Source organism: Hippoglossus stenolepis, chromosome 12, assembly GCF_022539355.2.
Source record: "Hippoglossus stenolepis isolate QCI-W04-F060 chromosome 12, HSTE1.2, whole genome shotgun sequence".
NCBI classification, from domain to species: Eukaryota; Metazoa; Chordata; class Actinopteri; order Pleuronectiformes; family Pleuronectidae; genus Hippoglossus; species Hippoglossus stenolepis.
In genome coordinates this window covers 5,930,513-5,956,416 of record NC_061494.1, presented here as the reverse complement: position 1 = coordinate 5,956,416, position 25,904 = coordinate 5,930,513, and the positions used below count along the sequence as shown (strand labels likewise).

The 25,904-nt window shown below is 44.0% G+C and overlaps 1 protein-coding gene across 7 annotated transcripts in view; it reads left to right on the top strand.

Annotated features, from left to right (window-relative positions):
* Window positions 1-25,904, top strand: part of cpeb3 (cytoplasmic polyadenylation element binding protein 3) — a 39,027-nt gene extending 13,123 nt beyond the window's left edge. For 5 of the 7 annotated variants that reach the window (XM_035172015.2, XM_035172013.2, XM_035172017.2 and 2 more), the window contains 8 exons: window positions 5,658-5,714; window positions 9,226-9,249; window positions 11,740-11,907; window positions 12,928-13,017; window positions 21,556-21,674; window positions 22,309-22,423; window positions 22,966-23,147; window positions 25,308-25,904. In XM_035172015.2, the coding sequence (XP_035027906.1) occupies window positions 5,658-5,714; window positions 9,226-9,249; window positions 11,740-11,907; window positions 12,928-13,017; window positions 21,556-21,674; window positions 22,309-22,423; window positions 22,966-23,147; window positions 25,308-25,535 (983 nt within the window). In that variant the 3' untranslated portion in view covers window positions 25,536-25,904. The remainder of the gene's footprint in view (window positions 1-5,657; window positions 5,715-9,225; window positions 9,250-11,739; window positions 11,908-12,927; window positions 13,018-21,555; window positions 21,675-22,308; window positions 22,424-22,965; window positions 23,148-25,307) is intronic. The other 2 variants (XM_035172014.2, XM_035172018.2) reach the window with 1 other exon arrangement.

Here is a 25,904-nt window from a genome sequence, read left to right as displayed (position 1 = left end):
CACTAGAATATGAATTGGATACTATATTAGCAACTTATAAGAACATAATCAAAATAATGTCGTATAGAGTAAATTGGAATATTGCTGTCCATGGAAATGTTGTCAGTTTCACTGAAGCTTGTAGCTTTAATCTTGAATAAAACTTACAACAAGAATTACCAAACAAATCAGTTATGTGGCTGGCTGCAGATTTAGAGACTTGGAGCAGGGTTAGGCGTTGGCTGTAGTCCCTGTCCCCCTAATGCTGCGGCAGGGCTTGGTTTACTTATTTTCCCCATCCGAGTTGTGTCTGAAGCCAACTACCCTTTCTGTAAGTTTGGTGTCTGACTTTGAAGAGACTACAGCTGACAAACACAAGTCAAAAGTGTTCAACCCAGTAGACCCAGTTTTGCATCCCCATTTGAATGTGTCCCACCCACATCCATCCCATCACAGACATTTCTGGCATACTTCTCATTGTGACCAGAATAGTTGTTTTTCCTGGAGTGTTTGGGACTCACGAGGCCCAAAGCTTGGTCATAATGGGGTAAAATGACATTTCTGAGGTCCTGATTAAGGTTAGAGGTCAGAGGGGAGTTGTGGTTAGTTTAAGGTTATTAATAAAGTTTTGGTTAGGATGTCAATGCGCATGAGAATCGGAGGATCTTCTCAAGAGTGTGTGAGGTGACCCCACCCACACACTTTTTTTTCAGTGCCTTTGTCTGGACAACAGGCGACTTCAATGTGTGTGTGTGTGTCTGTTTGTGTGTTTTCTCTGAAAGAGAAATACTGCTTTTGAGATCCTCTCAAACTTTTTAAGAGCTCTTTACTCCTTGGCGAGGGGAGACGGGGCCGCAGGGATGTCTAAACAATCTCCGTTTCTGCACACACTGGTCTGTGTAAGGTGTCTGAACTGGGTCAGCTGAGCTCACGTGTGGAGAGAGCGAGGCACCCCCACACTAACACACACATAAGAGATTCTCCCCTCGGCCTGGAAAAACCCCACCAGTTCGACAACAGCCACCATCACTGCTGCTGCAAAGAGTATTGTCACACACGCACCCAGACACAAGCATAGAACACGCACAAATTGTTTCTGACATATAAATCAACTGTGACATTCCATGCTAAACACTCTCACCTCACACACTTGTTTCAGGCTGTCACTCATTGTTGACCATGACAAAGACGACACAACAGATATGAAGCCCCACACACACACACACACACACACACACACACACACACACACACACACACACACACACAGATGCTCATAAGTGTCCCTGTGACTCCTGCATGTGAATCCCACTCCGCCCACCGTGTCTCTCTGAAAACACACATGCACATCAGCTGGTCTGACTCACATGACCTTACTCGTGCGTCAGTTACAATTTGCATTGTGTCTTTGTGTGTGAGCATTTACAGAACTGAACTTCAGAATGTTTAATGTGACTTAAGTCCTAAAGAAGAGCTGCCACGTGATTCTCTGTTTGGCCAAGAGAAACCGAGAGAAAGGGCTAGTTTGGCTCCGTCTGAAAGTCATAGAAAGTCTCCTGGCTTTTGCTTTATATGTAGCGTGCAGACAGGAGACTGCTTTCAATCTTTTAATGTAACTCTCAACAAGAAAGTGAATGAGTATATTTCCCTAAAATGTCATATTGTTCTCTGTTTAAGATTATACGTTTTAACAAAATGAGGACATGTATATTATATCTGAACTTTATCTGAATCAATATTAAATCATCTTACAAAAGCTCTGCCTGAAGAGCTGGCAAAAAGAGCCTAAAAATTGCTCTAAATATTTAAACAATTTCTTAAAATCACGAGCCGACTGAATGATGAACAAACTTTTTCAGTACAGTGCCTCCACCTGTCATTTGTTTTTGAACAATGCTAACCATTTACGCTTTACACAAGCAGTTAACATTGATTTTGTTGTGTTTGGTTGTCTCCTATTATGTGTTGGTTAATAGTCAGTATGAAGTATAATATTGTTGTAAATGATAGTAGGGCCCAGCTTTAACTGCGTGGTCAGTAGTGGAGGGGGAGGGCAAACACTGGCGCTGTTTGACTTTGTGTGTTTGTTGACAGGAGCAGTGGTCAGTGGATAAGAGTTGACCCACAAGGGTTTTTATCAGGAGGAAAACAAGAGTTGCATGCGCAGAACAGGTCAGATGAGTAACACAGTGATTAGTCAAGGTGCTGCGATGAATCGAAGGCTTGGGTGTATAACTTTTCCTGAGAGTTTTGCACATATGCAGCCCGGACTTTGCTCTCTCTGCTTCTACCTTAGGTAAAGTTGTGGTTTAAAGGTCGTCGGGAAGGCTTTTAGATAAAGTTTTAGCTAAAAACTTGAAAAGTACACCAACACCACGTCATCCTCAAACGATATCATTGGTTTAGAAGAAGAAGTGTATGTGAACTTTTGTCTTTAGGTTCAGAGAGGGGTCATGCAGCTTACCTCGAGGTTAAAGGTCAGTATTTGGTTAGGCTGACGTTTGGCTGGCAAGTTGGACTTAACCCCTTCACTTTTCAAACCATGTAGCAAACAACACTTGAGATTATCTCCACCGCAGAGGGATGCCCCCTGTACTTTAAACAGCTGGTAATGACTGCATAGAGATAAGATGATGTGTTTGTAGGTTGTGTTAAAGGTTAAATAGCACCTTCTTTCCAATAAACTACACTTTCAGTGTGTCGGAGTGTTGTGTTTTGTTATGGTGGAAAATCCATGACTCCTGCAAGCATGACTGTGCTAATCCAGTCCAGGCAACAAAACAAGTCCAGGCTTGTTTGTCTATTAAAAACTTGTTTTGTGCGGATCTCACAAACCATGAAAGTGTTACTATCACTGCCAAGTTGTGCATCAGGCTTTACTGGATTGGAAAATCCTCCATTATTGTATGAAAAGGTACTTAATAGTTTTATAATTACTGCTTTTATGAAATGTTAAATGGCAGTTGGAGGTTGTGGGGTTTTGCTTCCAGATATATTAACTTAACTGTTATGTGCTATGCCTTGATTGCTAAAGGAACCTTTGCCCTGTCGTAATCATCTCGCCAAGGGTTGTTGGGTTCAGCACCAGCTGGTATGAAGTGTAGGAAGTGGGGCATTCTTGCAGAGAGACACACTAAACACTGGGTATTCTCACAGAAGCATGAGAATACCCAGTCTCAATCTTTCCATCTGTTGAACGTGTGCAGAACACGTGCACATCGCTGGGTATTGTCATGACTCTTACCCCTCTCTGCTAATGTTGTCTTGGTAATTAAAGGTTTCTTTGGCAGTAGTCAGCAAAAGCGCAGCTTTTGGGCACCCTGCTGCAGCCGAGGTGTTTTTTTCCATCACCGCTGACATTTCCACACTTTGCTGTTGCTACACCCACTCCCCTCTCATAACTCTTGCTGCAGCTTTCTATTAGAGGTGTTATTGGGGGCTTAAATATGTGCTATAATGTGGACCAGAGGGAGCAAAACAGGACCAAAGCAGTTGAGAAGATCTCCAGGTGGGATCCAGTCAGAGGTGATCAGCCACGTGGAATCTAGTGAAAATGTTACCACATTGGAACTTGAGGCTCAGCATTTGTGTTGCCTTCAGTAGTTTTGACAGTCACTCCATGAAGAGCAAAGGTCAAAAACCTATATTTCCTCAGATTCCTCAAAACCTTTGCACCCTAGACAGGACCGCATGATGTGTCCACCATGATGACCATGATAAATCTGATATGGTTTATATGGTCGTTGATCAGTGCCAGTGACTCGGTTACTTCATCTGATGATGCGCTTCTCGGTTTCCTACTCTTTCCCCCTCTGCTGATAATAGACTGTTCAGTTACGTTTTCAAAAACATGATGCTATGAAGCAGTTTATCCTCAAGCCAAAAAATCATTTAGAATGCAGTATTGTTATGAATATTTTTAGCCTATCTCTTAACTGTTGTGGAAAGCAGTTGATGAAAGACATACATGTCTTGTCACTGTTCTGTTTGCAGTTTTTATTCCCAAATGCAGGGAAGGTGCTGTTGGATCCGTGCCTAAGAAATGGTATGGCTTGTTTCCCGAGTGGCTGCGCTTCTGTGCAACCATTATGGGGAGGTTGAGAATAGCTCATGCTCTCGATGAGGAAATGTCACCAGAACAGCAGTGGCAGCAGCAGCAACTCAGGGGCCCCTCAGGCCCTGCCACTCAACTCCTAGGGGAAGCAGATGGCACATGCCCAGAGCTATTTTAAGGGCTCGGGAGGGCAACTGTCCCCCTCTGTCACCCAAAATGACTAATGTCGAGGAAAAGGAAATCACAGACCAGTGTTTGTTGCAACTTTTACCCTATGATCAGCGGTCATAGCTTTGATTGTGTATGTGTTTAATGGATTGTACTAGTACCCAGTGTGCAACCTTTTCTTTCTGACTACAAATGCGGTCGGTCGAGGTCAAAGTGCACAATCGGCTTTGGAGATGGAAGGGATTCTCTTTTAATGACACTTCAGTCAGTGAGACATTTGGTCTTAATCCCCTTAATTGTGTTGGCAGACTCTACCCCACATGTTTACCAATACATGACTGCTAATAAATTGTAAAAAGAATGAGACACGGGCCAACATATGCATAAGTCACACAACCCAGGTGTTCATATAAATGTGTGTACAAATGTCTGAGCTAATCACACTCCCATTTGCCCCCGAGCCCTACTGTTGTCTTGATTCTGATTGGCCGAGAGGAGTGTGGAAATCCACATCTGTGGAGCTGCAGTGCGGCCACCCCCTTGTGTCCCTGCTATCTGTCTTCTGTGGCCAAATTTTGAAACATTTGCCATGTCCTCATGATTTGCGCCATAGCAGCTTGCAACATAAAGCCTGTTGGTCTCTCAAAGTCCATGTAGCATATGGGGAAACCTATACAAGCAGTATAGCAAGAGACCCTTTACAGTCGTCTCCCCTAGCCTTTACACCCTAGTGTTAACACTAAAGTGATGCTCTGTGCAAGCGGTGCTCATTTACACTAACTGTCCAGCTTAAATGGAAGCTATAGGCCTATAGGCTGCCTGTCTCTGTGTGTTGAGTAAATAGCTACTAAAAGTGGATTTTGACAGAGTGACCTAATTTGAAGTGGTTAGGAGATAAAGGGTGTGCCTCTGCGGCTGCCGCTGCTAACGATGTTGACACTGAGACTACAAAATTGTGTCGTAAACCAGGTAGGATATTTATGCCTCAGCGTAGGTGTATTTTTCTTGTTGTTGTCTGTACAAGAACGATGGAGACAGAGATAACCATGACTTTTATTTAAATGTCCCACACCAGTCCTCTCCACGCGAAAGCACCCGCATATGGGTTCTTGAATCATACGCTTAATGTAGCAGAATGCACGCTGTGTTAAATTCCTACCCTTATTATTGCCTTTGTTTGTGTGTAAATGTCTGTGTATGAGCGCATATGAAACAATAAAGGAATGTGTGTTTCCACCTCGCCGTGCACATCTATTATCTGTGGTTATGTTCCCTGCCACTGTATCATGTTTTTTATTTATTCATGGCATTAAACATTTCATCATGATGGGCATTTGCTCCCTGCCGACAGTAGAATGGAAGGTTAAATGATGATCTGTCAACAGGCTGGCTTTTATCAGTGCTGTCCATGTTTTCCCTCTTTTGTAAAAATCTTGTTGTTTTTTTTCTTTGACAGGACGTATGGGCCTCAACTTTCATCATCCTGGAGCAGACCACATAATGCCATTGAACAGTAAGTCACATTTCACTGCAGAGACCCATCATGTTCCTAGAATTCATTGGAATTGTTTCCGTTCTGCTGATAAATGCATTGTGGCTGCGTTTTGTCCTCTGTGTTTTGAAAGAACTAAAGACTGGGAAGTATTTTGTGGCATGTTCCCATGAAAGGATATGGCCCCCCCAACTACACAACCCGATCAATATACAGTACACGGAGCACACCTGCCTACCCTTAGCTAAGGGCTGGATTCCCTGACACCATAAACCTAGGACAGTCCTCGAAGCGCTGGCAGTTGACCTGTGAATAGCTCTTCCAAAAATACCTCAACATGTAAGATTATATTCCTCCCAGTGTCCCACCAGATGGCAGATGACCAGCATTGACAGGAGACGAGTCTTTATCAGGTCTTTGTCCCGTATGCTGCTACATAGATGCCACAAGGTTTTCCAGACTTGGCTCTGCCCTGCCTGAGTGGTCAGGGATATAAGTGCTTCAGAGCTTGATTTACTCTAGTTGAGAGAGTCATGTTTGCCCTGTCCAAAACTCAGCAGATATCAAAGCTGGTTTGAATGACTGGTGTTCAAATCACTTCAGCAAACCCCTAGCTTCCTCTCTAGATATGTTCAGTTGGCATACAGGGATACAGACTGGCGAAGGCAGAGGAAGCAATTTCCTAATGTCACATCTCGACAACGCTGGTGCTTCTCATTCTGTTCTTTTCATCACTCGTATCCTCGGAGAACGTGTCTCGGATTGATGTTAAACTGTTGTGTCATGGGATTACGCTCAGGCAAGCACAGATCTGCCCAGATCTCCCAAGTCTGTCAGAACTGGCTCACACTGTTGTAGCCTCTGATGTGTGTAGACAGGGAAGCTTCGGTTTCAACTTTTAAAAGTATTTTATTCTGCTTTTCTCCCTCATTTCAACCCATTAGCTCAGAGGCTTCATGCTGTGAGAACCTGTAAGGCCTCTTCTGTCTACGGATAGCACTTGATGTGAAGAAGAGAGGGTTGAGCGTAATCAGCATAGGTCGTCTATCCAGATTTCTTAGTGATGTTCACTTGACAGCTTAGTAGAAGCGTCTGAGGCTTTGAAGCCGCTCAGAGCAGGAGACATCAAACTCCTCACGCCCAGAGGAATCACCCAGTTTTCTTGAAAACATTTTCTCTCTCGCAGACATTACACAGTTTGAAGTTGGCACTTATTCTTAACCCTCACTTTTCTCCTTCCCGCTCTCCCTCATGGTCGGTGTTTCGTCTCGTCGAGGGATCTGAAAATTTCCCAGCGAAACGGTTCCTTCATTTCGCCCTGGTTGCTAGGTGACTTTGTTTCTGCCAAGACCAGACGGTGAGAGTGCAAAGCTGCAGAGACTGCCCAGGCTTTTTTGGGGGGGATTGGAGAGCCAGATCTTTTTAATGAAAACATAGCAAGGGAGAAGAGGCTCTGAGACAATGTATTCCCTGAGAGGAGCCAGAGGGCCAAGTCACACAATGGGGGCGCTCGCAACGCAAAGGCCCATATTGCTTTTTGAGGCCACGAGTCTGCTTTGTGACTTATGAGTTTAGAGCTGCAGGAGGATCTGTTCTGTGTACTGTGTAACCCCTCCTGCTGTTTGTTGGAATTTGCTCCGTCTTAAGCCACATTTTGCCTCCTCTGCGGTTTGCATTCACTGCACAGCGAGATTCCAATTGAGCTTGTTTGTGAAGAGATTAAGGAAACACTGAAACACATTTCTGAAACAATATGTGGTTTTTCTCCACATAAAAGTTGAGCTTTATTGAGTGGAATAGTTTATTCTTGAACTTTGAAGAGCTAGTGTTGCAAAAAAATGTAACCAAAGTTGACTTCCTACTGGAAAATCCAGACAAACTGGAAATAATGGATCTCTTTTTTACAAATGTCATCTTAGTATCGACCTTTAGCTTCGTCCTGAGCTTAAAATTCAATCTCCTGGTTTTTCTCAGGCAATTTCATTTACATAATAGTTGAAAGGTGGTTTTATATGATCATTTTTGTCACGTGATTCTAGCTTAAGTAGTACTCAGTAGTTCTATTGGTGGAATAAAGCTAAAAGTTGACATTGAATGTAGCTAATTTTTGAGGAAAAAGACTAAACTCAATGTTAAGCTTTTTACTTGCGATTTCCAGAGCTTTTGAATGTATCTCGGTGGTGTTTCTCAATGGATGTAATTTGGTCAGTTGTAATGGAAACAGCTCAATTGTTATTACATGACCCAAGATTGTTTAATGTTGTTACAGGTGATGGGATATTGGAGAAAGACAGAGAGGCTGTTGAAAATTTTGACCTTGACGAACCCAAAAAACTGTAACTCAAACAATCTCAGCTAAAGGTCGACTTACTTACTTTCCGTTTTAATCAGATGAAGGCGTTTCCTCAGTTGTCATGGAGATTTTTAAGTTATCATATTACATCGTTAGGGATTTATATTTAAACTTTTCTGGGGCACACCCCGTGTTGATCGAAATTGCTCAGTTTCCAAGGACCTTGAGTCACGTGACAACATCTAGTCATGTATGGGAGAGGAGACGAGACCTTTGTAAAAAGCCAGTAAGTTGCCGCTGAGGACACAGGGTTAATTTTTCTCTCCAAATGAACCCCATGCACCCTGCAGTCTAAAACGTCTGAGAAAAGTGCACAGCCGACAGAATTCAAATTCCCAGTTGTTATCTTACAGTTTTTTAGATTTCGTATTAGTCAGTGCAGTGACATGAGCATTAAAAAGAAGGAAGAGATAAGACGGGAACATGTGTGAAGCTGATTAGATATAAGTGATGATCACAGTGTACTTTTGCCTTGCGGTAGATTTGGATCAGTGCAGCCCACAGACATTATAGCCGGTTCTCCACCCCACCCCCCCTCCACCCTGCATGTTATCCTCCCCGCTCAGAGCCCCGAGGCTGCCAGCAACCTCCATACTCTCCCTTTAACCTGTGGGAAGTTTCCACTTGCAGCTGGCCTGCCAAATCTGACCCTGGAGCAACTTTTTAAATATTTCACCAAGGCCATGATAATGACTAACCTGCTCTACCTCCAGTCCTGCCTGCACTCAGCTTTATGGCCTCATTTGTGAATATTCACAGAAGATTAGCACGAACGCGAGCCATCGATGGTTCATTAAGCTGAGATGACGATCTCCGGCTATGGGGCGTTGGATTATGCTGCTAAATATCTCAGCCATCTCCGTGGCTAAACCCACCCGCCCCTGCCGCATCTGCTTTCGTCCGTTGCTAAGGCAGGTGCAGCAGGTTTACTGCAGGGAGGTGCAATAATCACCCTCCTCCTGTTGCCGAAGCTTAGGTGTAGCCATATGTGGTCTCACTGTTGCCTTAGAGATGTTCCTGGTTTTGGTTTATTTCCTCAAAACCCATGTCTCTGTATCTCTTTCCTGCCCCAACCCTCTCTCCCCTCCTCTCTCTCTCTCTCTCTCTCTCTCTCTCTCTCTCTCTCTCTCTCCCTCCTTGTGTCTCTCTCCCTCCCTCCCCCACTATGCTGACAAGCAGCCCGGAGCTATGGCCGTAGAAGAGGTAACGTTGTGGCATTTTCTCTGGGGTTCTGCTTGCCATGCTGACCGTGTCTCTCTCCCTCCCTCTCTCTGAAGGGGGGGGCCGTAGTGTGGTGTCACTCTCTGCTTTTCATCTGTGCTGTGATTGAATGAAATCATATTAATTTTGACACACTGTTTTCCATGATGTGCATTCAATCAAGATGGGGCAAGGGTCCACCAAATTTGAATCTTGTTTTGCTTGATGGTGAGAGGGAAAAAAATCATAATGCTAAATTTCTTTTTTTCTCCGTTCTGAGTCAGGGTTCTACCTCTGATGCTAACACGACCAGTGGTGCAAATGTGGGAGGTTGTAATTCCTAAAAACACAAAGACATCTGATCTGATCGCAGTATCTGGTGCCAAATCAATACAATCCCTTTTCTTTCATTGTCAACTGCACGATTCGGAGTCTGCTGCCAAATCCAACGCTAAATCTTTGGAAACGTTGTAGCATGTTTGGTTGGAGACTTTCCAAATTTAACTTTGGGGATTTTCATGAAGGAGGACGCTGACTCAGAAGTGAATCATCATCTGGATACTGCAGGCGCTTCCAACATGGCTCATTTTTGATTTGATGTGCTGCTTTAATAATTCATTTTTTCTTCAGCGAGCGGGAAGGGCTGCCGTGTGACATTTGTACGTTTACTGTAATATCAGGCTGGGGTTATTATGTTTAGACTGTAATATGGTGGAGATGGCAAAGTGCAGGAAATATTGTCTGAATCAAAGTCCTATCAATAAAGAGTGTCCATGAGGCGCTGACAGGAACACACAGGAGAAAAAAGTGCAGGATTTCTTTACTATGTGAAATTTTAATTTCGTCAAAGATCAAACCCGCTAAAGTGAGGGACTTAAATGTGGTTGTAGTGAATAGAACATACATATTCTATCTGAACAAGCAACACCACAATGAAAAAACACACTAAAACCAGAGTAGCACATACCTTTGCCCGAGGCCCTTCAGTCCTCACTAAATGACACACACTTATAGATTTCAATTCCCTTAATACGCCTGATTTTTCATCCAAATCCATGAAATATTCTCTGGGAAAATGGTAAAAATGTCTCACAAATCTCACAATGTTAAAGAAAGTGACCCCATTGTTCAGATCCACACCAAAATTGAATAGGTTCTTTCATAGCCCATGTCTTACCCTTCTACCAAGTTTCATCGAAATGCACTTGCACTCAAATAGCCCCTGCTTGTTCTTAGATTTGCTCTGCTGGTGCTCAAACTCTGTGCTTGCACTCAGATAGTTTGTTGCATGAAAATACTTCCTGCGCTCCAGCTTGAGCTCTTCTTGCGCTCACGCTGCTTCTGTGAGCGTGTGAAACCTCTGCTCTTGGATTTTTTTGTGCAACAAGTCTGCCAATATTCCCCATTTGTATTAGTTGGGTACATTTGACAGATGTGTTGCACCAAAACATCCAAGAGCAGAGGTTTCACACGCTCACAGAAGCAGCGTGAGTGCAAATCCTAGCACAAGCAGGAACTATTTGAGTGCGAGCTAGGCGAGTGCAGGGTTTTGAGTGAGAGCGTCACAAAAACCTAAGATGAAATCAACAAGCCCTGCTCTCAAACTGAAAGACATTGAATAAAGATCTGAAAAAAACAACTATATTGGTGGAGGTGATAATGCTAAGACATCTGTCCAGCAGTGGAAGCCCCCCTGTGGGAAGCGTAGATGGTTTAGACTTCCACAGGCTTGATGTGTCCGACTGGGGGAGAACACCATAACCATTTTCATTACTGGCCGATCAACTGTCTCTCCATTCTCATTATGTGCTGCAGTTCAGCATGGTTCCCTCAGGTCAGGATTACTGTTAATGTAATGATGATTAGGAGCGGGAGCAAGTTCCCAAGACGGCATTTTGATGTCATGATTATAATTTGATATATGCAGCGGTCAAATGCATGTGCACACCCGCACGTTACACACAAATGTGATTGTGGAACATCTGATTCTAAAAACATGGGCTGTCCATTGTTTTAAGAAGGGTTTCCACAAGAACCTCTTTCTAATTCAGTGTTCATGGATGTCACTTTCTCTTGAATTGTTATTGAATATAATAATTTTGCTTGTGGATTTCCTGTCTTTTTAAAATTAGAAATATTTAGTTAACATTGTGGCCTTTATACCAAATCACAGAAGAATTGTATTGATAATCCATCACATTATTGTGACATATTAATAATATAATCCGATCATAGTAGTTGTAGCTTTTAACAATATCCTTATATAATGAGAGTTAGAATGGATGTTTTGAGTGTTGAGTAAAACAAAGAACGACGGTGACCTCATAAACCTACCTGATTCTGTTTCTATGATTGTTTCCAGATGTGATTAATTCACTCTTACCTCTCACACTCCTCCCTCTTCACCTTTCACTCTTACACCTCTCTGTCCTCCCCTGTCCTCCCTCCTTGTCTTCCCTGCCTCCTTCTCTTTCTCTTGTCTGCCCCTACCAGGTCGTTCTTGCCTTTTCCCCTTTGAAGATGGTTTCCTCGACGATGGCCACGGTGACCCCTCCTTGACCCCGGGCCTGAACTCGCCGACCCGCTGTCAGAACGGAGAGCGGATGGAGCGCTACTCCAGGAAGGTCTTTGTTGGAGGACTTCCACCCGACATAGATGAAGGTAAACAAAAGTGATTTACATGTCGAGGAAGGATTTCACTCCTCCACACCGCCCTGCCACAAAGTCAAACTGATACACGCTGTACTCTACGTACACAGCTGGAAGCCTCTCAGTACAGTCTTTGGCTGTTTGCCTTTAACAGTTACACACACACATATATATATATATATATATAAGGCTGGCTTTAGGGCACCTTGACACTCCTTGTTAAGGCTAACAAATGTATTTAGCCCCAATGAACATTTGGGTTCCCAGGCCTGGGTTTGATGTACAGTTTGGAAGTTTTACAGCAACGTTTCCAAACCAAAGAACACTTTGATGAAAGAGTGGTTGGACAAATAGGAAACATGCTTATTAGCTTTCTTGCAGAGAGTTACCAGAGCATAGTATTGTACAAAGACAGGGAAATTCCCCTTAGGAAAGAAAAAGTTAGGCACATCACCCCCTGTGAAGCCACATGTCATTTCTGTGGTTTTATGGTTTTGAATGAATTAAACAGGACGTAATGTTACAGTCAAACAGTAGTTAACAGAAAACACGAATGCAAAAGCCACAGTAGAAGGCGATAGACACATTTTTACTATACAGACGTGAGGGGTATCGATCTTTACATCAAAGTCTCAGCAAGAAACTAAATAAGAACAGGTGCGTTATAAACCTGTTATTTTTTCCTGGAGCGTGTCAGAATGTTAATATGGGATGTTTACGGTCATATGTGCCTACAGCGTTGAACAAGCTCATGTAACACGGAGTGGATGCACAGTGTGTGCCCTGAGCTGGCTGAAAAATTCATGAGTTTCCACGGCACGAGTCAGACCAGTGCAGCATGGATGTGTTTGGCCTGTGCTCCTGTTTAACGCAGTGGCTACTACTGCAGCAGGAACATGGTGAAAAATAGAAAGTGTGGCTCTAGAGTCCCTCACTTGCATATTGCATGGACAGCCATGGATGGTATCTCATCATGTCATGAACATAACACTCAAGCCCCCTTTCTTCTGTTTTCTTCCTTTTTTTTTACAGATGAAATCACCAACAGTTTCCGTCGCTACGGGCACCTGGTGGTCGACTGGCCCCACAAAGCTGAAAGCAAATCCTACTTCCCACCTAAAGGTAGGAAAGTTTCTCAGGGCATAATCTGTGTTTTCACGTGAGATCAAAGTCTACACCAATAAACATCACCTCGGGTGTGTCGCCGTCTCTGAGTTTTGCAAAGAATCATGTTTCCCAGAATCCGCGTCTCCTGCTGGGGAAGCATGAAGGTGTCTGTTTATGTGAGCAGCCCCCTGCAGACATCGCATATCATGTATAATGAGTCTATATCTCGCCACCATGAGCTCTGACCCCATACGTGTTTGTTTGAATGAGTAAGTGAGGAGTGTGAAAGTTCTTCGTTTTTCTGCGTGGCCTCTCTGGTGTCATTTGTGGGCAGCTGATCAGAGTAGCACCACTCTTTTCCAACATCCCTCCCTCCGGCCCAGGAGCTGCCGTGCGTCAAATTAGGGAAGCTATTAAAGACGTCCTGGAAATAACTGACATTCCATAGACGAATGGTAATACGCCGCATCTGGAGACCTGCAAAATTCTCTGCCAGCTTCTCCTCCACTCTCATTTTTCAACATCCCCCTTTTTATTTTTTTTTAGCTCGGGAGGATTATTTTGAATAGGCTTGGCTCTGCTAATATCCAAGCCGGGAGAAAAAATGCAGCATCCTTTTAGGGGAATGAATGAGCTTACGGCAGCTGGAGGACGCCGCCATGTAAGGGGAGGAGACGTGGGAATAAAGATTTGTGTAGAATTCATCTCTCGCTCTAATTTAAAACCCCCCTCTCCAAAAAGTCAAAGGGAAACCGACAAAATATCCTGTTCATATCAAAATCCATAATCAGCAAGGAATGTTGGGCAGATTGTTAGCACCTAAAGCTTCAGGGTTGAGAGCCAGTTGATGCCTACATGTGTGTGGGAACATTTTCTACTGATGCACGGACTGCGTAACGGCTGATTTAAAAAAGTGGGATTCGCATCAAGAGGTCATTGGCCCCTCCTGGTGTTAAACGTTCTTCCAAGCTTGACCGAATGGAAGAGAGCTGTCACTTTCCTTCCTGCTTCACATTTAACTGCAGGGTGTGTGTGTGTGTGTGTGTGTGTGTGTGTGTGTGTGTGTGTGTGTGTGTGTGTGTGTGTGTGTGTGTGTGTGTGTGTGTGTGTGTGTGTGTGTGTGTGTGTGTGTGTGTGTGTGTGTGTGTGTGTGTGTGTGTGTGTGGACAGCAATGAATGTGCTTTGGTTCGGGGATGACTCATACCATGGCTCAGTCTAACTTCAGGGAGCGGGTAAGACTCATTTGGTGCATGGAAAGGACATGCATCTTAGTGAGGGAGCAGGAACGAGCTGTGTTCTTTGTCAGTGATTGACCAATGACTCAGTCGGCAGATTAAACAGGCCGATATCAGACATTTTGAGATATTCAGCATCTGATAATCAAGATATTTGTGTACATTTTTCAACCTAAAATAGGAGTTCAGATCTACTTAAGCAAACAATATTTGTGTAAAATACATTTATGTAAAATAAACGTTATTCTAAATTCAGCAATTGTGTGTCTTTCTTTTCTTAAATTATTGTATTTTAGCAAGTGCAGATAATAAAATAATAACAACAACATAATATCAACATTGTATATCAACCTCTTATTGGCCTATAAGAAATGAACATTGTTTGACAGCTGCCCTTATTTCTTATCTATTTCTTATCTCATCAAAAATCTTTTTTGTTGTAATTTTTCTGTTTCAGAATTATAATTTGATGCAAGAGATTAAAAATGTTGTCTTGAAGTCAAAGTGTTGGGAGTTTTTGCATTAATACAAGGGACTGTCTGGAAGGTATGGGAAAGGGTTTTGTGTTTTATCCCGCACCACAGTCATTTTTGTACAGTCCCTAATGCAACCCAGAATACCTTTTGCCGTCACTGTCTCCTAACACTGCTGACACATTCCACTGGGCTGTTGTAAATTTCAAGTTAGCACTTCAACCTCTTTACCAGTCAAAGCGAGCAGCTGTTTGCAGCAACCACTGCACACTGTGTTAGCAACAAGCTTGTGAACACCAAGCATTTAGTGTTAAGCATTTAGCAGCGAAGAAGCCAGATATTTTTGTTAGGAGTTGGTGGAGAACAAAACACAGCTTCAAGGGGACGGAATATTGTCCTTTCATTTATCCTGTGTCCAGAAACACTGCTCCTAATGAATGCATCTCCTGGAGGTGTAGATGATATTTGTCACCTTTGTAAGGTGATAATGTTGTGTTTCGGATCATGGTGCAATACCTACAAGTGGCCAAATTCAGCTTTAGATTATATGAGAATTGTTCTAAACAATAAAGTATGGCTTCTGAAAGGGAAAGTGGATTTATTATGCTCTGGTCACCACATTGCTGTCACCCTCTCTCCTGTTACCCACTTACTCTGACTGTTGTGGACAACAAGAATAATAATAAGAAATGTTAGGGAGCTATTTCTGTCTGTGACTGAGTAAGGAGGAGGGGGAGGCCGTGCTGGGAGCTGGAGCCTGAGTGCTGGGAGCTATAAACTGCTACAACTGCTAATGCTCACGTCACACTGCAATAACAGTGTGTCACACTTGTTTGGAAAGGTCACAGCTGAGGTTTGCTATCGACTGATATTGATCTTCTTTTTTAAATAATATAATGGGACAAAGTGTACTGTTAAAACATTCAAAGGTCCATGTTTTCCCTCTTTTCCGTTGAATATGAATGTGGCAGCAGAGACGTGCTACAGTGGAAACAGTTACGAAACAGTGTCCGAAATGACCCACTCATTCACTGCCCCCTACGTCACTGTATAGGGTGTAGAAATGTAGAAATTAACTTGTTTGCTGCAGTTTGCTCTGTGATTTGCTGCTCTGCTCTTATTACATATTTTACGGCACAGATTTGTCTCATGCCGGTCATTAAAATCCAAACTACGCCATCTGAAATATTAGGAACGTTCTCTAAAACCGACTGTTTTTAAAATGCTGGTGAATTTAAACCTGTCTGTCTTCATCCTCACAATTTTTTTTATATGACAAAGAAGTAGATTGGCCAGAGTGAGAAGGCTGAGACGTGCTGCACTCTTTGTTTTATAATTTCCCTGAACATTCGCTCAGCACTATGGCTAATTCACAATATAGTGGACTATATAGTGATTAGTGACTGCTTTTCTCAGGCCTCATTTTTCGCCCTCTCCTTGGGATTATATCCACCGAGTGACTTCTTCAAATTGGGATGATTAGCGATGCTTGGTTTCACCCCGCCTCTACTCCATCGCGGTCTCCTCTCCAATTGCTCCAAAGCCTCAGGGTCCGCATTTGATTATGGGAGAGCAGATGTTTGTGTCTCCCTTCCTATCCGTCCTGCCAAGCCCTCCTCTTCTTCTTCTCCTCCACCTCTGTCTCTCCTCATGGTGGAAGCTGCTGTCAGCAGTTGGTCTGTTCACATTCTGCGGCAGAGTTACAGCCCCGCTGCACATTTCTTTTTCCCTCTCTCATGGGATATATATCGTCTACATGGGGGTTTGGCTTCATCCGCGCTTTCACGGAAAACTGCCTCCAGACTTTGGGAGCAGAGCTACTGTAGGTGTGTGCGTTTTAGTGCTTTCACACATTCGCGGCAACTCTGAACTTTTCGAGACTTTAACTGTAGGAGGTGTGAACGCAAATGTCTGAAGCCGTTAGAGCGGACAGAAAATGGATTTTACCCTGGCAGCCATGTCTGGTAGCAGAACATGACTCTGTCAAAAATTGGGTTAACAACATCTACTAAGCTCATAAATTAATGTGTTATATTTCTTTTAATTTGCACAAAAACTTGACCTTTTGTTCGATAGATTATTGCCTGGCCTAGTATTTTGTGGAGATAAATCAAACCTGATTTCAGACCTTTCATACATCAAATGCAATTCAATGTGCTTTACAGGTGATTGTAAAATGAATTAGAAATAAGTTAAACATTCGGCTTTAGAGACTAATGCATAACAAAGCTATGTTAATTGTAATGCATGACAAATATTTAAAAATATTAACATGAGAGAAATGAGTAGATGGATACCACCCATGTGTGTGAATTTAATACTAAGCTAAAGCCATGAGCCAGGTTACGTTAGTTTGGCACTAACCTTCAGCCAAGAAATAGTCCAGCTCATAAAGAAACCTCCTGGTAAAACCACAACATTTAGTTTTCCCCATTTCGGTTTGTTCAAATAAAATTTACAAGTGAGTTTACGAGTGTTAATCAGTGAGTCTTAGAGGTGCCATTGGCAGATTTTCTTACTTTTGGACAGAACAAGACTTACACCCCCACCCTTCCCTCCAGTCTTTGTAAATGTACAGACATGAGAATTGTCCTTAACCTTTCCATTAATACCTGTCTCCTATTTACCTTAAAACCTACAGCCTGATACTATTTTTAGGTCGCACGTTTGTGGTTGCGTGGAAGCACTTAGTGAGTTAATGTCTGTTTTTACAGTAATTGTCATCAGGTTGCTGTTGAGGTAACCGTTTCTCTCCCCATGAGTCAAACTGCTGGCCTCCGTCGCAGGAAAGACTTCTGTCATCGGTTTGTCTGGGCAACCTACGACGGCACTCTGCCTATCGTTGGTCTGTAAACATGGCCGTGCACGCTGGAAAATCATGCAGATGTATGTATTCTCTCCCTCCCAGGACAGTGCTGGAAGCTCAGCTGCAAAGCCCCATAAATCTCAGACACGAGCCACTGCAGGTCTGCGTTCTCCTCCCATGGCATAAGCCTCTGCAGTGCGCAAGGCAGATGGAAAAAGAGACAGATCCCCAGCAGCATTCAGACTAAATATCAGAGCGTTAATGTGGCACAGTGCCCATGAAATCTGGCACAGCCGGCTGTAATGGAGGGCTCCTGGCAAAGCTGTATTTTCATGAAAAGCTTTGCCATGTTGTAGATTGTTGATCATGAGCACACACTGTCTTGATCTCAACGTATTTACTGTAGAAATTTAGAATGACATTTGAGAGTAAAGTCCTTATCTTGTTGATACATATATATATATATATATATATATATTTTATTTTTATTTTTATATTATATAAAGCACAGACCAGTTACCTGGGATCTTGAAAAGCACACAATTATAAAGTGGAGCAGAAAACTTTATGGATCTAGTTTTATCAAATTGTACAGAAATGAAGTGTAAAGCAGTTTGTAGCTGCTTTCAGACGTGCACTCAACTCCAGATAATCTCCTGACGTTCTGTGGAGGGGCTGTATGTGAGTACACCAAATTTCCGAGGGAGAGTTTCCGGACTTTCTCCAGAGATTCTCCTGCCCGCCCCCTAGTTAAAACTCTGGATAATGTCAGTGCCAGAATGAGACCATGTGAGAACACACCAAGAGATCCTCCGCAGGATTCACAGCAAGTGAGTGGGTGTTGATGAGGTTTCTAATAAACTGAAAAAACCCAAAAGAATACAAATATCTCAGGAAGGAAGAGGTGGTGCAATACACAGAGGAAACATCGACAAAGATATCAAGAGAGGTTCAGGTGATGCCGGCGTCAATGTGCTGTAAGCAAAAACACATGATTTCCGTAGCGCAATTTCTACGTTACATACCTCCTCCAGCATGCTGTGCCACCCCTCACCTGAACGCTCCACAGATGTCTTTGAGTTCTGTGACTGAGCAGGGAATCTCCTGCTGAATTCTTCATGTAAGGCAAACTCTGGAGAAAGCCCACACCCAATTGTCTCAGGAGTTCATGTCTGAAAATGGCTTATTGTATAAATCTGACCTGTATAGGCTGATTAATAGTCGGACACCCCTACAGAGGTCTGCAGCATTGTAAAGTTCTTATTTTTTTCCATTAATAAAGCAGATCTATTTTTTTTTCTTTTTTTTATGAAGTTTGCATGTTCTGCCCATGTCTGTGTGGGTTTTCTCCAGCTTCCTCTCACAGTCCAAAGACATGAAGCGTAGGTGAAGAGACTCTAAATTGTCCGTAGGTGTTAATGTGTGTGTCAATGGTTGTTTCTCTGTGTATGTTGTCCCTGTGATACGCTGGCGGTCTGTCTTAGAGTGTACCCCGTCTTCTGGGATTGGCTCCAGCCTCCACTGCGACCCATGGGATAAGTTTTGTAGCCAACATGTGGATGGATGGCGTTCTGAATGATGTAATGGAAGCCATCAAAACACTGTTACGCGCCCGTCAGTGTGAAATTGAGTGTGGTAGTGGTTGTTAGTCTCACTCTCCAGACCTATTGCATCAGTTTTGTAATTTAAGCTTTATAACGTAGTTACAGTAGCAGATTTGCCTTTATACCCTCCCCTCACTCCTCCTGCTCCCTCACCCCCTCACATGTCTCTCTGTTTGTATGCTCTCCTTTGCTTCCTTTTCTCACTCCCCCTCCCACTCTTCCCATGTGTGTCTCTCTCTTCTCCCCCTCCTTCTTTTCTCCCTCTGCCTCCCTCCTGCCCTTGGTCATGGAACTCGTTGTTCCCTCTTTCAGACTGTACGAGCTGCTGGCTAGCTCTGCCTTTTCACGTTGTTTGTTTTTGTGTGTGTGTCTGTGTCTGTGTGTGTGTGTGTGTGTCAGTTTTTTTCCTCTTAGGGGGATGTCAGTACTAAACCACATGATTTGTCCCAGTGACAAACCCTCTTTATGTAACCCAGCAACACAGAGTCTGGGGTCTTGTGTCGGGTGATGACGAGGCACGTGGACAAACACGACGAAGGCTCTGTTGGCTTTGTGTCGACCAATTACAAAAGTATAGAGATTAGTTGGTCACTTAAAGCAGCTGATTGCAATTAGTTTTTCCCATGGTGGTATATAGTTTGTCGTTGCAGAAAACATTAAAGATTATTAGCCTGTCATTTCACTCTATTGGGCTCATTATAGGAACCGCTAAAAACTTTGAACTAAACAGAGCCTCTGTGGTCACTTTGCTTAACACTAGATTAATATAGTCACCTGACACTGTGGATGCTAATGTGTTGATCCAAAACCAGTAGGCTCATGTTTATTTACAGATGGGTATGACCCCTCTTGTCCAGACAGATTGGACCAATCACAACCATTTATCTGAGATGGGGCGGGTTTGATTGACAGAGGAGAGTCACTAGAATGATCCTCAGTCACTCCGCCAACTTACATTCAATCAAGCTGCACCAACTTCCACACACTCACTAAATATGCCCGATTTTCTTCTTTTAACTAAACGCGGTCGACCTGGGATCAGATCTCTCAGGGCGGATGTTAATACCAGGTCTGGACATTCACACCTGTACTCAACTGTCCACTGTCCAAGCTGTCCATGAATGGCAGGTTTGAGCAGAGCCATTGTGATGGGGGTTACGTCACATGCACCAAAACACACGTCACACGCACTCGCACGGACAAAAGCCGTCTGTCGGGGCAGCAGCTTCGTGAGGACACACGCACCTGCCTTTTTTTCGCCTCTTGATGCTCGCTGCCTTTTCTTTCTCATCCTGCTTTTATTCCCCACCTCCGCACTCTATCCTTCTCTCCCTCTACAGCAGCATACACGTGCACCCTTCCTCCCAACATGACAGTTGAACAAATCCCTGTTGCCAATTTCACTCATGCCTTTTGTTGAAATAAGTGTGTGTGGATCTGAGGTTGTGTGTGTGCACAAGGGTGATGCAGAGAGACGGCTTCTCAAGAGACACTGGAACACATGACTTTTGTAGTGTTCCCAAGAGACGCTGCAAATGGAGAGTTCAGAAGTCGGAGACTGTGTGTGCGTGTGCGTGTGCGTGTGTGAGATCATGTGCACTTGTGCATATCTACCGATCCCACTTGCTCTGCTCACACAGCAGCTCATATTCCCCTGACTCATGGGTGCCACAGGTGGTGCTGGGCTCCTGCGAACATAGTCAGAGTAATACACTAATAATTTACAACCCATTCACAGGCGACTGTGTTCACTGATCTTTATTGCTTTTTGACAGTATTGCACTTATCTCTCGGCCGTCTAAAAGTCGATTTGGGCTCTCTGCTGGTTTTTTCCTCTTTTCTCGGCGTGCAGTGCTCATTTTGATCAGCCTATAAATCACATCCCTCTTGCTCTCCGACCCTCTCGACTTTGAGTGATGGATGTAACTATTGAATTGGTTCCCTGTCTGTCCAAAAACTCCTTAATAGCTCTGACCTTGGATGAGGCCTCTGCTCTGGATGATTAATAATTCAATAGTGCAGAGTGACTTTTTTTTTTTGCCTTATACAAAAACATCACCGAACTCTCTCCATGTGACCCACCTTTCTGGGAAGATTTGCAGTGTGTCGGGCTGATCAATTTTGCATGGTTCCTTTAGGAGTGGGGGGGCACTCTTAGCCATTTAATCTGCGGCAGTGTGAGCAGGAAGGGGCAGCGGGTGCAGAGCAGCTTATGGAGGCAGGCGTAGGACAGAAGAACAGGCCACAAGGACAAAGTCTGAATTACAAGGAAAAAAGGATGAGGCTTAGTCATCGTACTGTGACTTGCACAATGTGGGAACTGGAAATATAGATTAACTCTAAACTGTCATAGTCACAAGGTTGTGACTGTATAGTTTCTGTTGATGAACATCTGCTTTTTTTCTTCTAATCCGTGTCTGCTCTTCTTTTGCAGGCTATGCCTTCCTGCTGTTCCAGGAAGAGACCTCTGTTCAGGCCCTAATTGACGCCTGCATCGAGGAGGATGGCAAACTGTACCTGTGCGTGTCCAGTCCCACCATCAAAGACAAACCGGTGAGTGGCAGAGCACGACATGTAAGTTGCTTTATGTTTGGACATCTGTCCGCAAAATGTATTTCTTTTTTAGGAGCTAAACTGCTAAAATCTAATCATGAAGGCATATTTGGTGATAAAAGTACAAGACAAGTTTGCGCTTTCTTTCTATTACATTTTTTTAGGATGACTTTATATATATTCTCTAGTCTTATGAATCATTTAAAGCGATTTACCGTCCGTTCACGCACACTTTCATACAGTGCTTCTGTACGCAGCATTTTTCTATTCACACCATTCATACACTGTCAGCATAGCCGTCAGGGGCAATTTGGGGTTCAGCATCTTGTCCAAGGACACTTGGGCCACACGTTCTTCTAAATTACTGCATTTATTTCCTGGAGTGTGTCAAGGGACTTTTGGGGCCCTGGGCAAAAGACACCTGGGGGGCCCGACATCGAATCAAACCCCCCACCCCCCAAGAAACCCATGATACCAAACCTCATCGTTCCAATCTTCAAACCAATCATTTATTATCAAAATTATAGACAAAGTGCAGACTATGTAGTTAAGTAGTTAAGTTTAAGTGTTAAGCTTTTGGCAGAAAACTAACGACATGGGCCCCTTATTTTCCTCTTATATCTTTTATATGCAGGTCCAGATCCGTCCCTGGAACCTGAGCGACAGTGACTTTGTCATGGATGGCTCCCAGCCTCTGGACCCCCGCAAGACCATCTTTGTCGGTGGAGTGCCGCGGCCCCTGCGTGCAGGTAACTGACTAATATGAATGGAATATCTTTTTTTTCTCTTTCTTTTCTTTATGAGATACCCCAAAAGCCTCTAAATTGGATTCATAACATTGACTGGCATGGAGCACAGAGGCTGGAGGCTATAAAGAAAAGTTCTCTCTGAGAGAAAGCAATCCTCTACTTGGGTTTCCAGGACGTGAGCCAAATGTTCGTCATGTTAAGAATTCATGGTGTAATGGAAGGCTCAGTCTTTCTGTTCGAGGGATAAACATCGCTGGCTTGTCTGCAATGTGACCCCCAACTAATTATACCAGCAGACTGAGACTGCTGCTCTTATGAATAGTGCAACAGGGTAGATTTTTACGTCAGTTAATAATCGTGTCAATCACAAAAGTAAAACCTTTTCTGCGTTTTTTTTTAAGTCACTGAAGGCTTTTCTACTTGAGAACAAAAGCAAGAGCAAAACGCTCTTTAACTCACAAAAACTCCTGAGAGTGGTGAGGACTGGTTGCATCACTAATCTTCTCTCCCTCTCTCATCTTCTCCTCCCTCGCTCTCCTCAGTGGAGCTAGCTATGATCATGGACCGGCTGTACGGCGGCGTCTGCTACGCCGGCATCGACACCGACCCGGAGCTGAAATACCCGAAGGGAGCCGGCCGCGTCGCCTTCTCCAATCAGCAGAGCTACATCGCTGCCATCAGCGCTCGCTTCGTTCAGCTGCAGCACAATGACATCGACAAAAGGGTGAGCGGGTTCACGCGCCTCATTCACAACATCCTCCCTCTGACAGAAAGCAGGGTCCCCACCACAGCTGAGGTTTCCACAGTCATTCCTATGGCATGCATCAGAGCTGAACTCTGCCCGGGCCCTCTCCCATGTATCACAGCTTTCATTATAGCAGCGTTTTGAGCCAACTGCTCGGTGCAGCCTGCAATAACAGAAGGCTGGGCCTGGCTGTGTAATCACCAGGGCTTTTGGCTGCGGGAGTCCCGACAGATGTTTCAAGTTGCAGACACATAGGGTCGGTTTAATTATAGTAGTTCCCTATACATGTATAGCCAGGGCTGTGCTGCAGCCTGGTTATTTTAGGCTCGCCGGCCAATTGCAGTGGGACAGATCGTGACCAAGAGAGACTGGTTGTCGGCCAGGAAGTCGAGCCTCTGAAGGGCGGGGCCGTCCACCACACCCCGGCTATCACCAGCTATCTTCAGCAGGGGGTTCTTTCTGGGAGTGTCTTTATTTTGACTGGAGCTGTGTGGAATATAAATAACACTTGAAGGGTGTGAACAAAGACGTTCCTTTAAAGATGAGTCACAACAAAAACACGGAAACCGCCTTGAGAACCAGGTAACATGGCAAACAATAATCAGGTCACCTTATTGGGGTCAGCAACAAACAATATCGTCAAAGTGTCTCCTCTTTCCTGCTCCTTCCCCTTTACGTCCTCGACACAAAAACCCTTATATTAATCCACATTCACATGTACACAACAATAAAATAATCTGAACCAAACACCATGACCCCCTTCATTTCCCCATCTTTTTGTTTTTTGTTGCCCCTTCATTTTTTACTTAATTGTTTTGTGCTGTGTCTTTGTGTTGGTCACCAAACTGCATTGCACTCTGAATAATTCATTAAAAAACTCTACATATATTTTGACAGAATTAGCACTTGGAACCGAGGAGTAAAATTGGGGCACAAGGGGACGACGTCCTTGAGAATCACTCTTTGACTTCCGAGTTGTGCTGTGGAACAAAGACGCCTTTTTCTTCTAATTCTCTCTTTCTGGCCTTTAGCATTAACAAGTTCATTAACTGCAAATGTCTCTTGATGATGGCACATGGAAGCTCATCACCTCTGCTCTGCGTCTCGTCCCCTGAATTGATATTGGTATTGATATAGTTTGTGCTCCTTCCTGTCCTCCTCCTCCTCCTCCACCTCCTCTGCACTTTGCACTGTAGCTGACTTCCACTGTCGGAGGATTCGATAACCTTTCATTTTGTGGCCGCTCTATAACAAGGTTAGCATCCAGCCCTGCCCACTCGTGGGCATGGAGACTGAGCTCTCATTTCTTGTCTCCTGGCTCAGTGGTCAAACTCATTTTACTGGAGGACAGGAGGGTACCTGAGGTTGTCACTACAGAGAAGGATTTACCTTGGAGAAACTTTCAGGAATTACTGTGAGACCATTGTGTGGAAATATCGTCGTTCTTTATGTCTGCGGCGTCTCGACACGCACACCTGCATAAACCTGTTTGTTTTGGGTTTTTACCTAATGGGACTGAGTAACACAGGCTATTTAAGTTGAGGACATTAACTGAGGACATTGTAAGAACTTGGAGTTTGGGGAATGATATAGTTTGTATTTGTGTTGTTTGTGTTGGTGTGTGTTGGTCGGCTCCTGGCTTTTGTTTGCATTTTGCCGTCCAGGTGGGACGAGTGATTATTTAATTTTCTTCAGTACAAGCTAACTGTCTGTTTTGTTAAAATATTGATATTTGTTCATATTGAAGTGGGACAAATAGCGAGGTTTCTGGTCTAATTTTGTATTTTTCGATTATTATAAGCAGGTCAGCTGACGGCGTCCCTTCACAGCAGAGTGTAGGGTTTTTCCTATATGGTTTTTAAGTGGGCTGAGGTGAATCTTTCCCAGAGACCTGCCAGAATTTTGCTGTTGAGGCTTTCAGGTGTCTCAAGTGTCAATCAAGCGAACCCCCTCTGAGACCCCCGTATTTCACACCCAGATGATATTATATTATTGTATTTTGTTCGAGAAGAAAATTGATTTAGGAAGATTTTTAAGAAGAGGATTGTTTTAAGTGAGAATATAAGATGAAAATACAGTTTGTGTTGATCCGTGTTTGTGGAAGATGAGAAACTAAACTCCTCTCGCTCTCCCCCCCAGGTGGAGGTGAAGCCTTACGTCCTGGATGACCAGATGTGCGACGAGTGCCAGGGGGCGCGCTGCGGGGGGAAGTTCGCCCCCTTCTTCTGTGCCAACGTCACCTGCCTGCAGTACTACTGTGAGTACTGCTGGGCCAGCATCCACTCGCGAGCCGGCCGAGAGTTTCACAAGCCACTGGTGAAGGAAGGGGGGGACCGCCCTCGACACGTGTCCTTCCGCTGGAGCTGAGGGGGTTCATGAGTCAACCCTGCCCCAGTGAACCCACACCTGACCCCCCCCTAAAAAAAAAAAAAAAAGGCCTCCTGCTATCCCACAGCCTGGGACAGTACTGCAACACCCCCTCCAACAATACACAGCCCCATCTACTCCACCCTGCTCCCCACAAACACCTCATGAAAAAAAGGATACCACCAAACACACGGGACTGTCTTCATGCCTCGCGGCTCTGAACTCATCGCCTGGTGTTCCCCTCTGATGAAACTTTGTGGGGGAAAAGAAAAGCGAAAGTCTATCAGCGTAGAATTTGCACTTTGGCACAAGATTTCACTAAACACACACACAACACACACACACACACACACACACACACACACACAC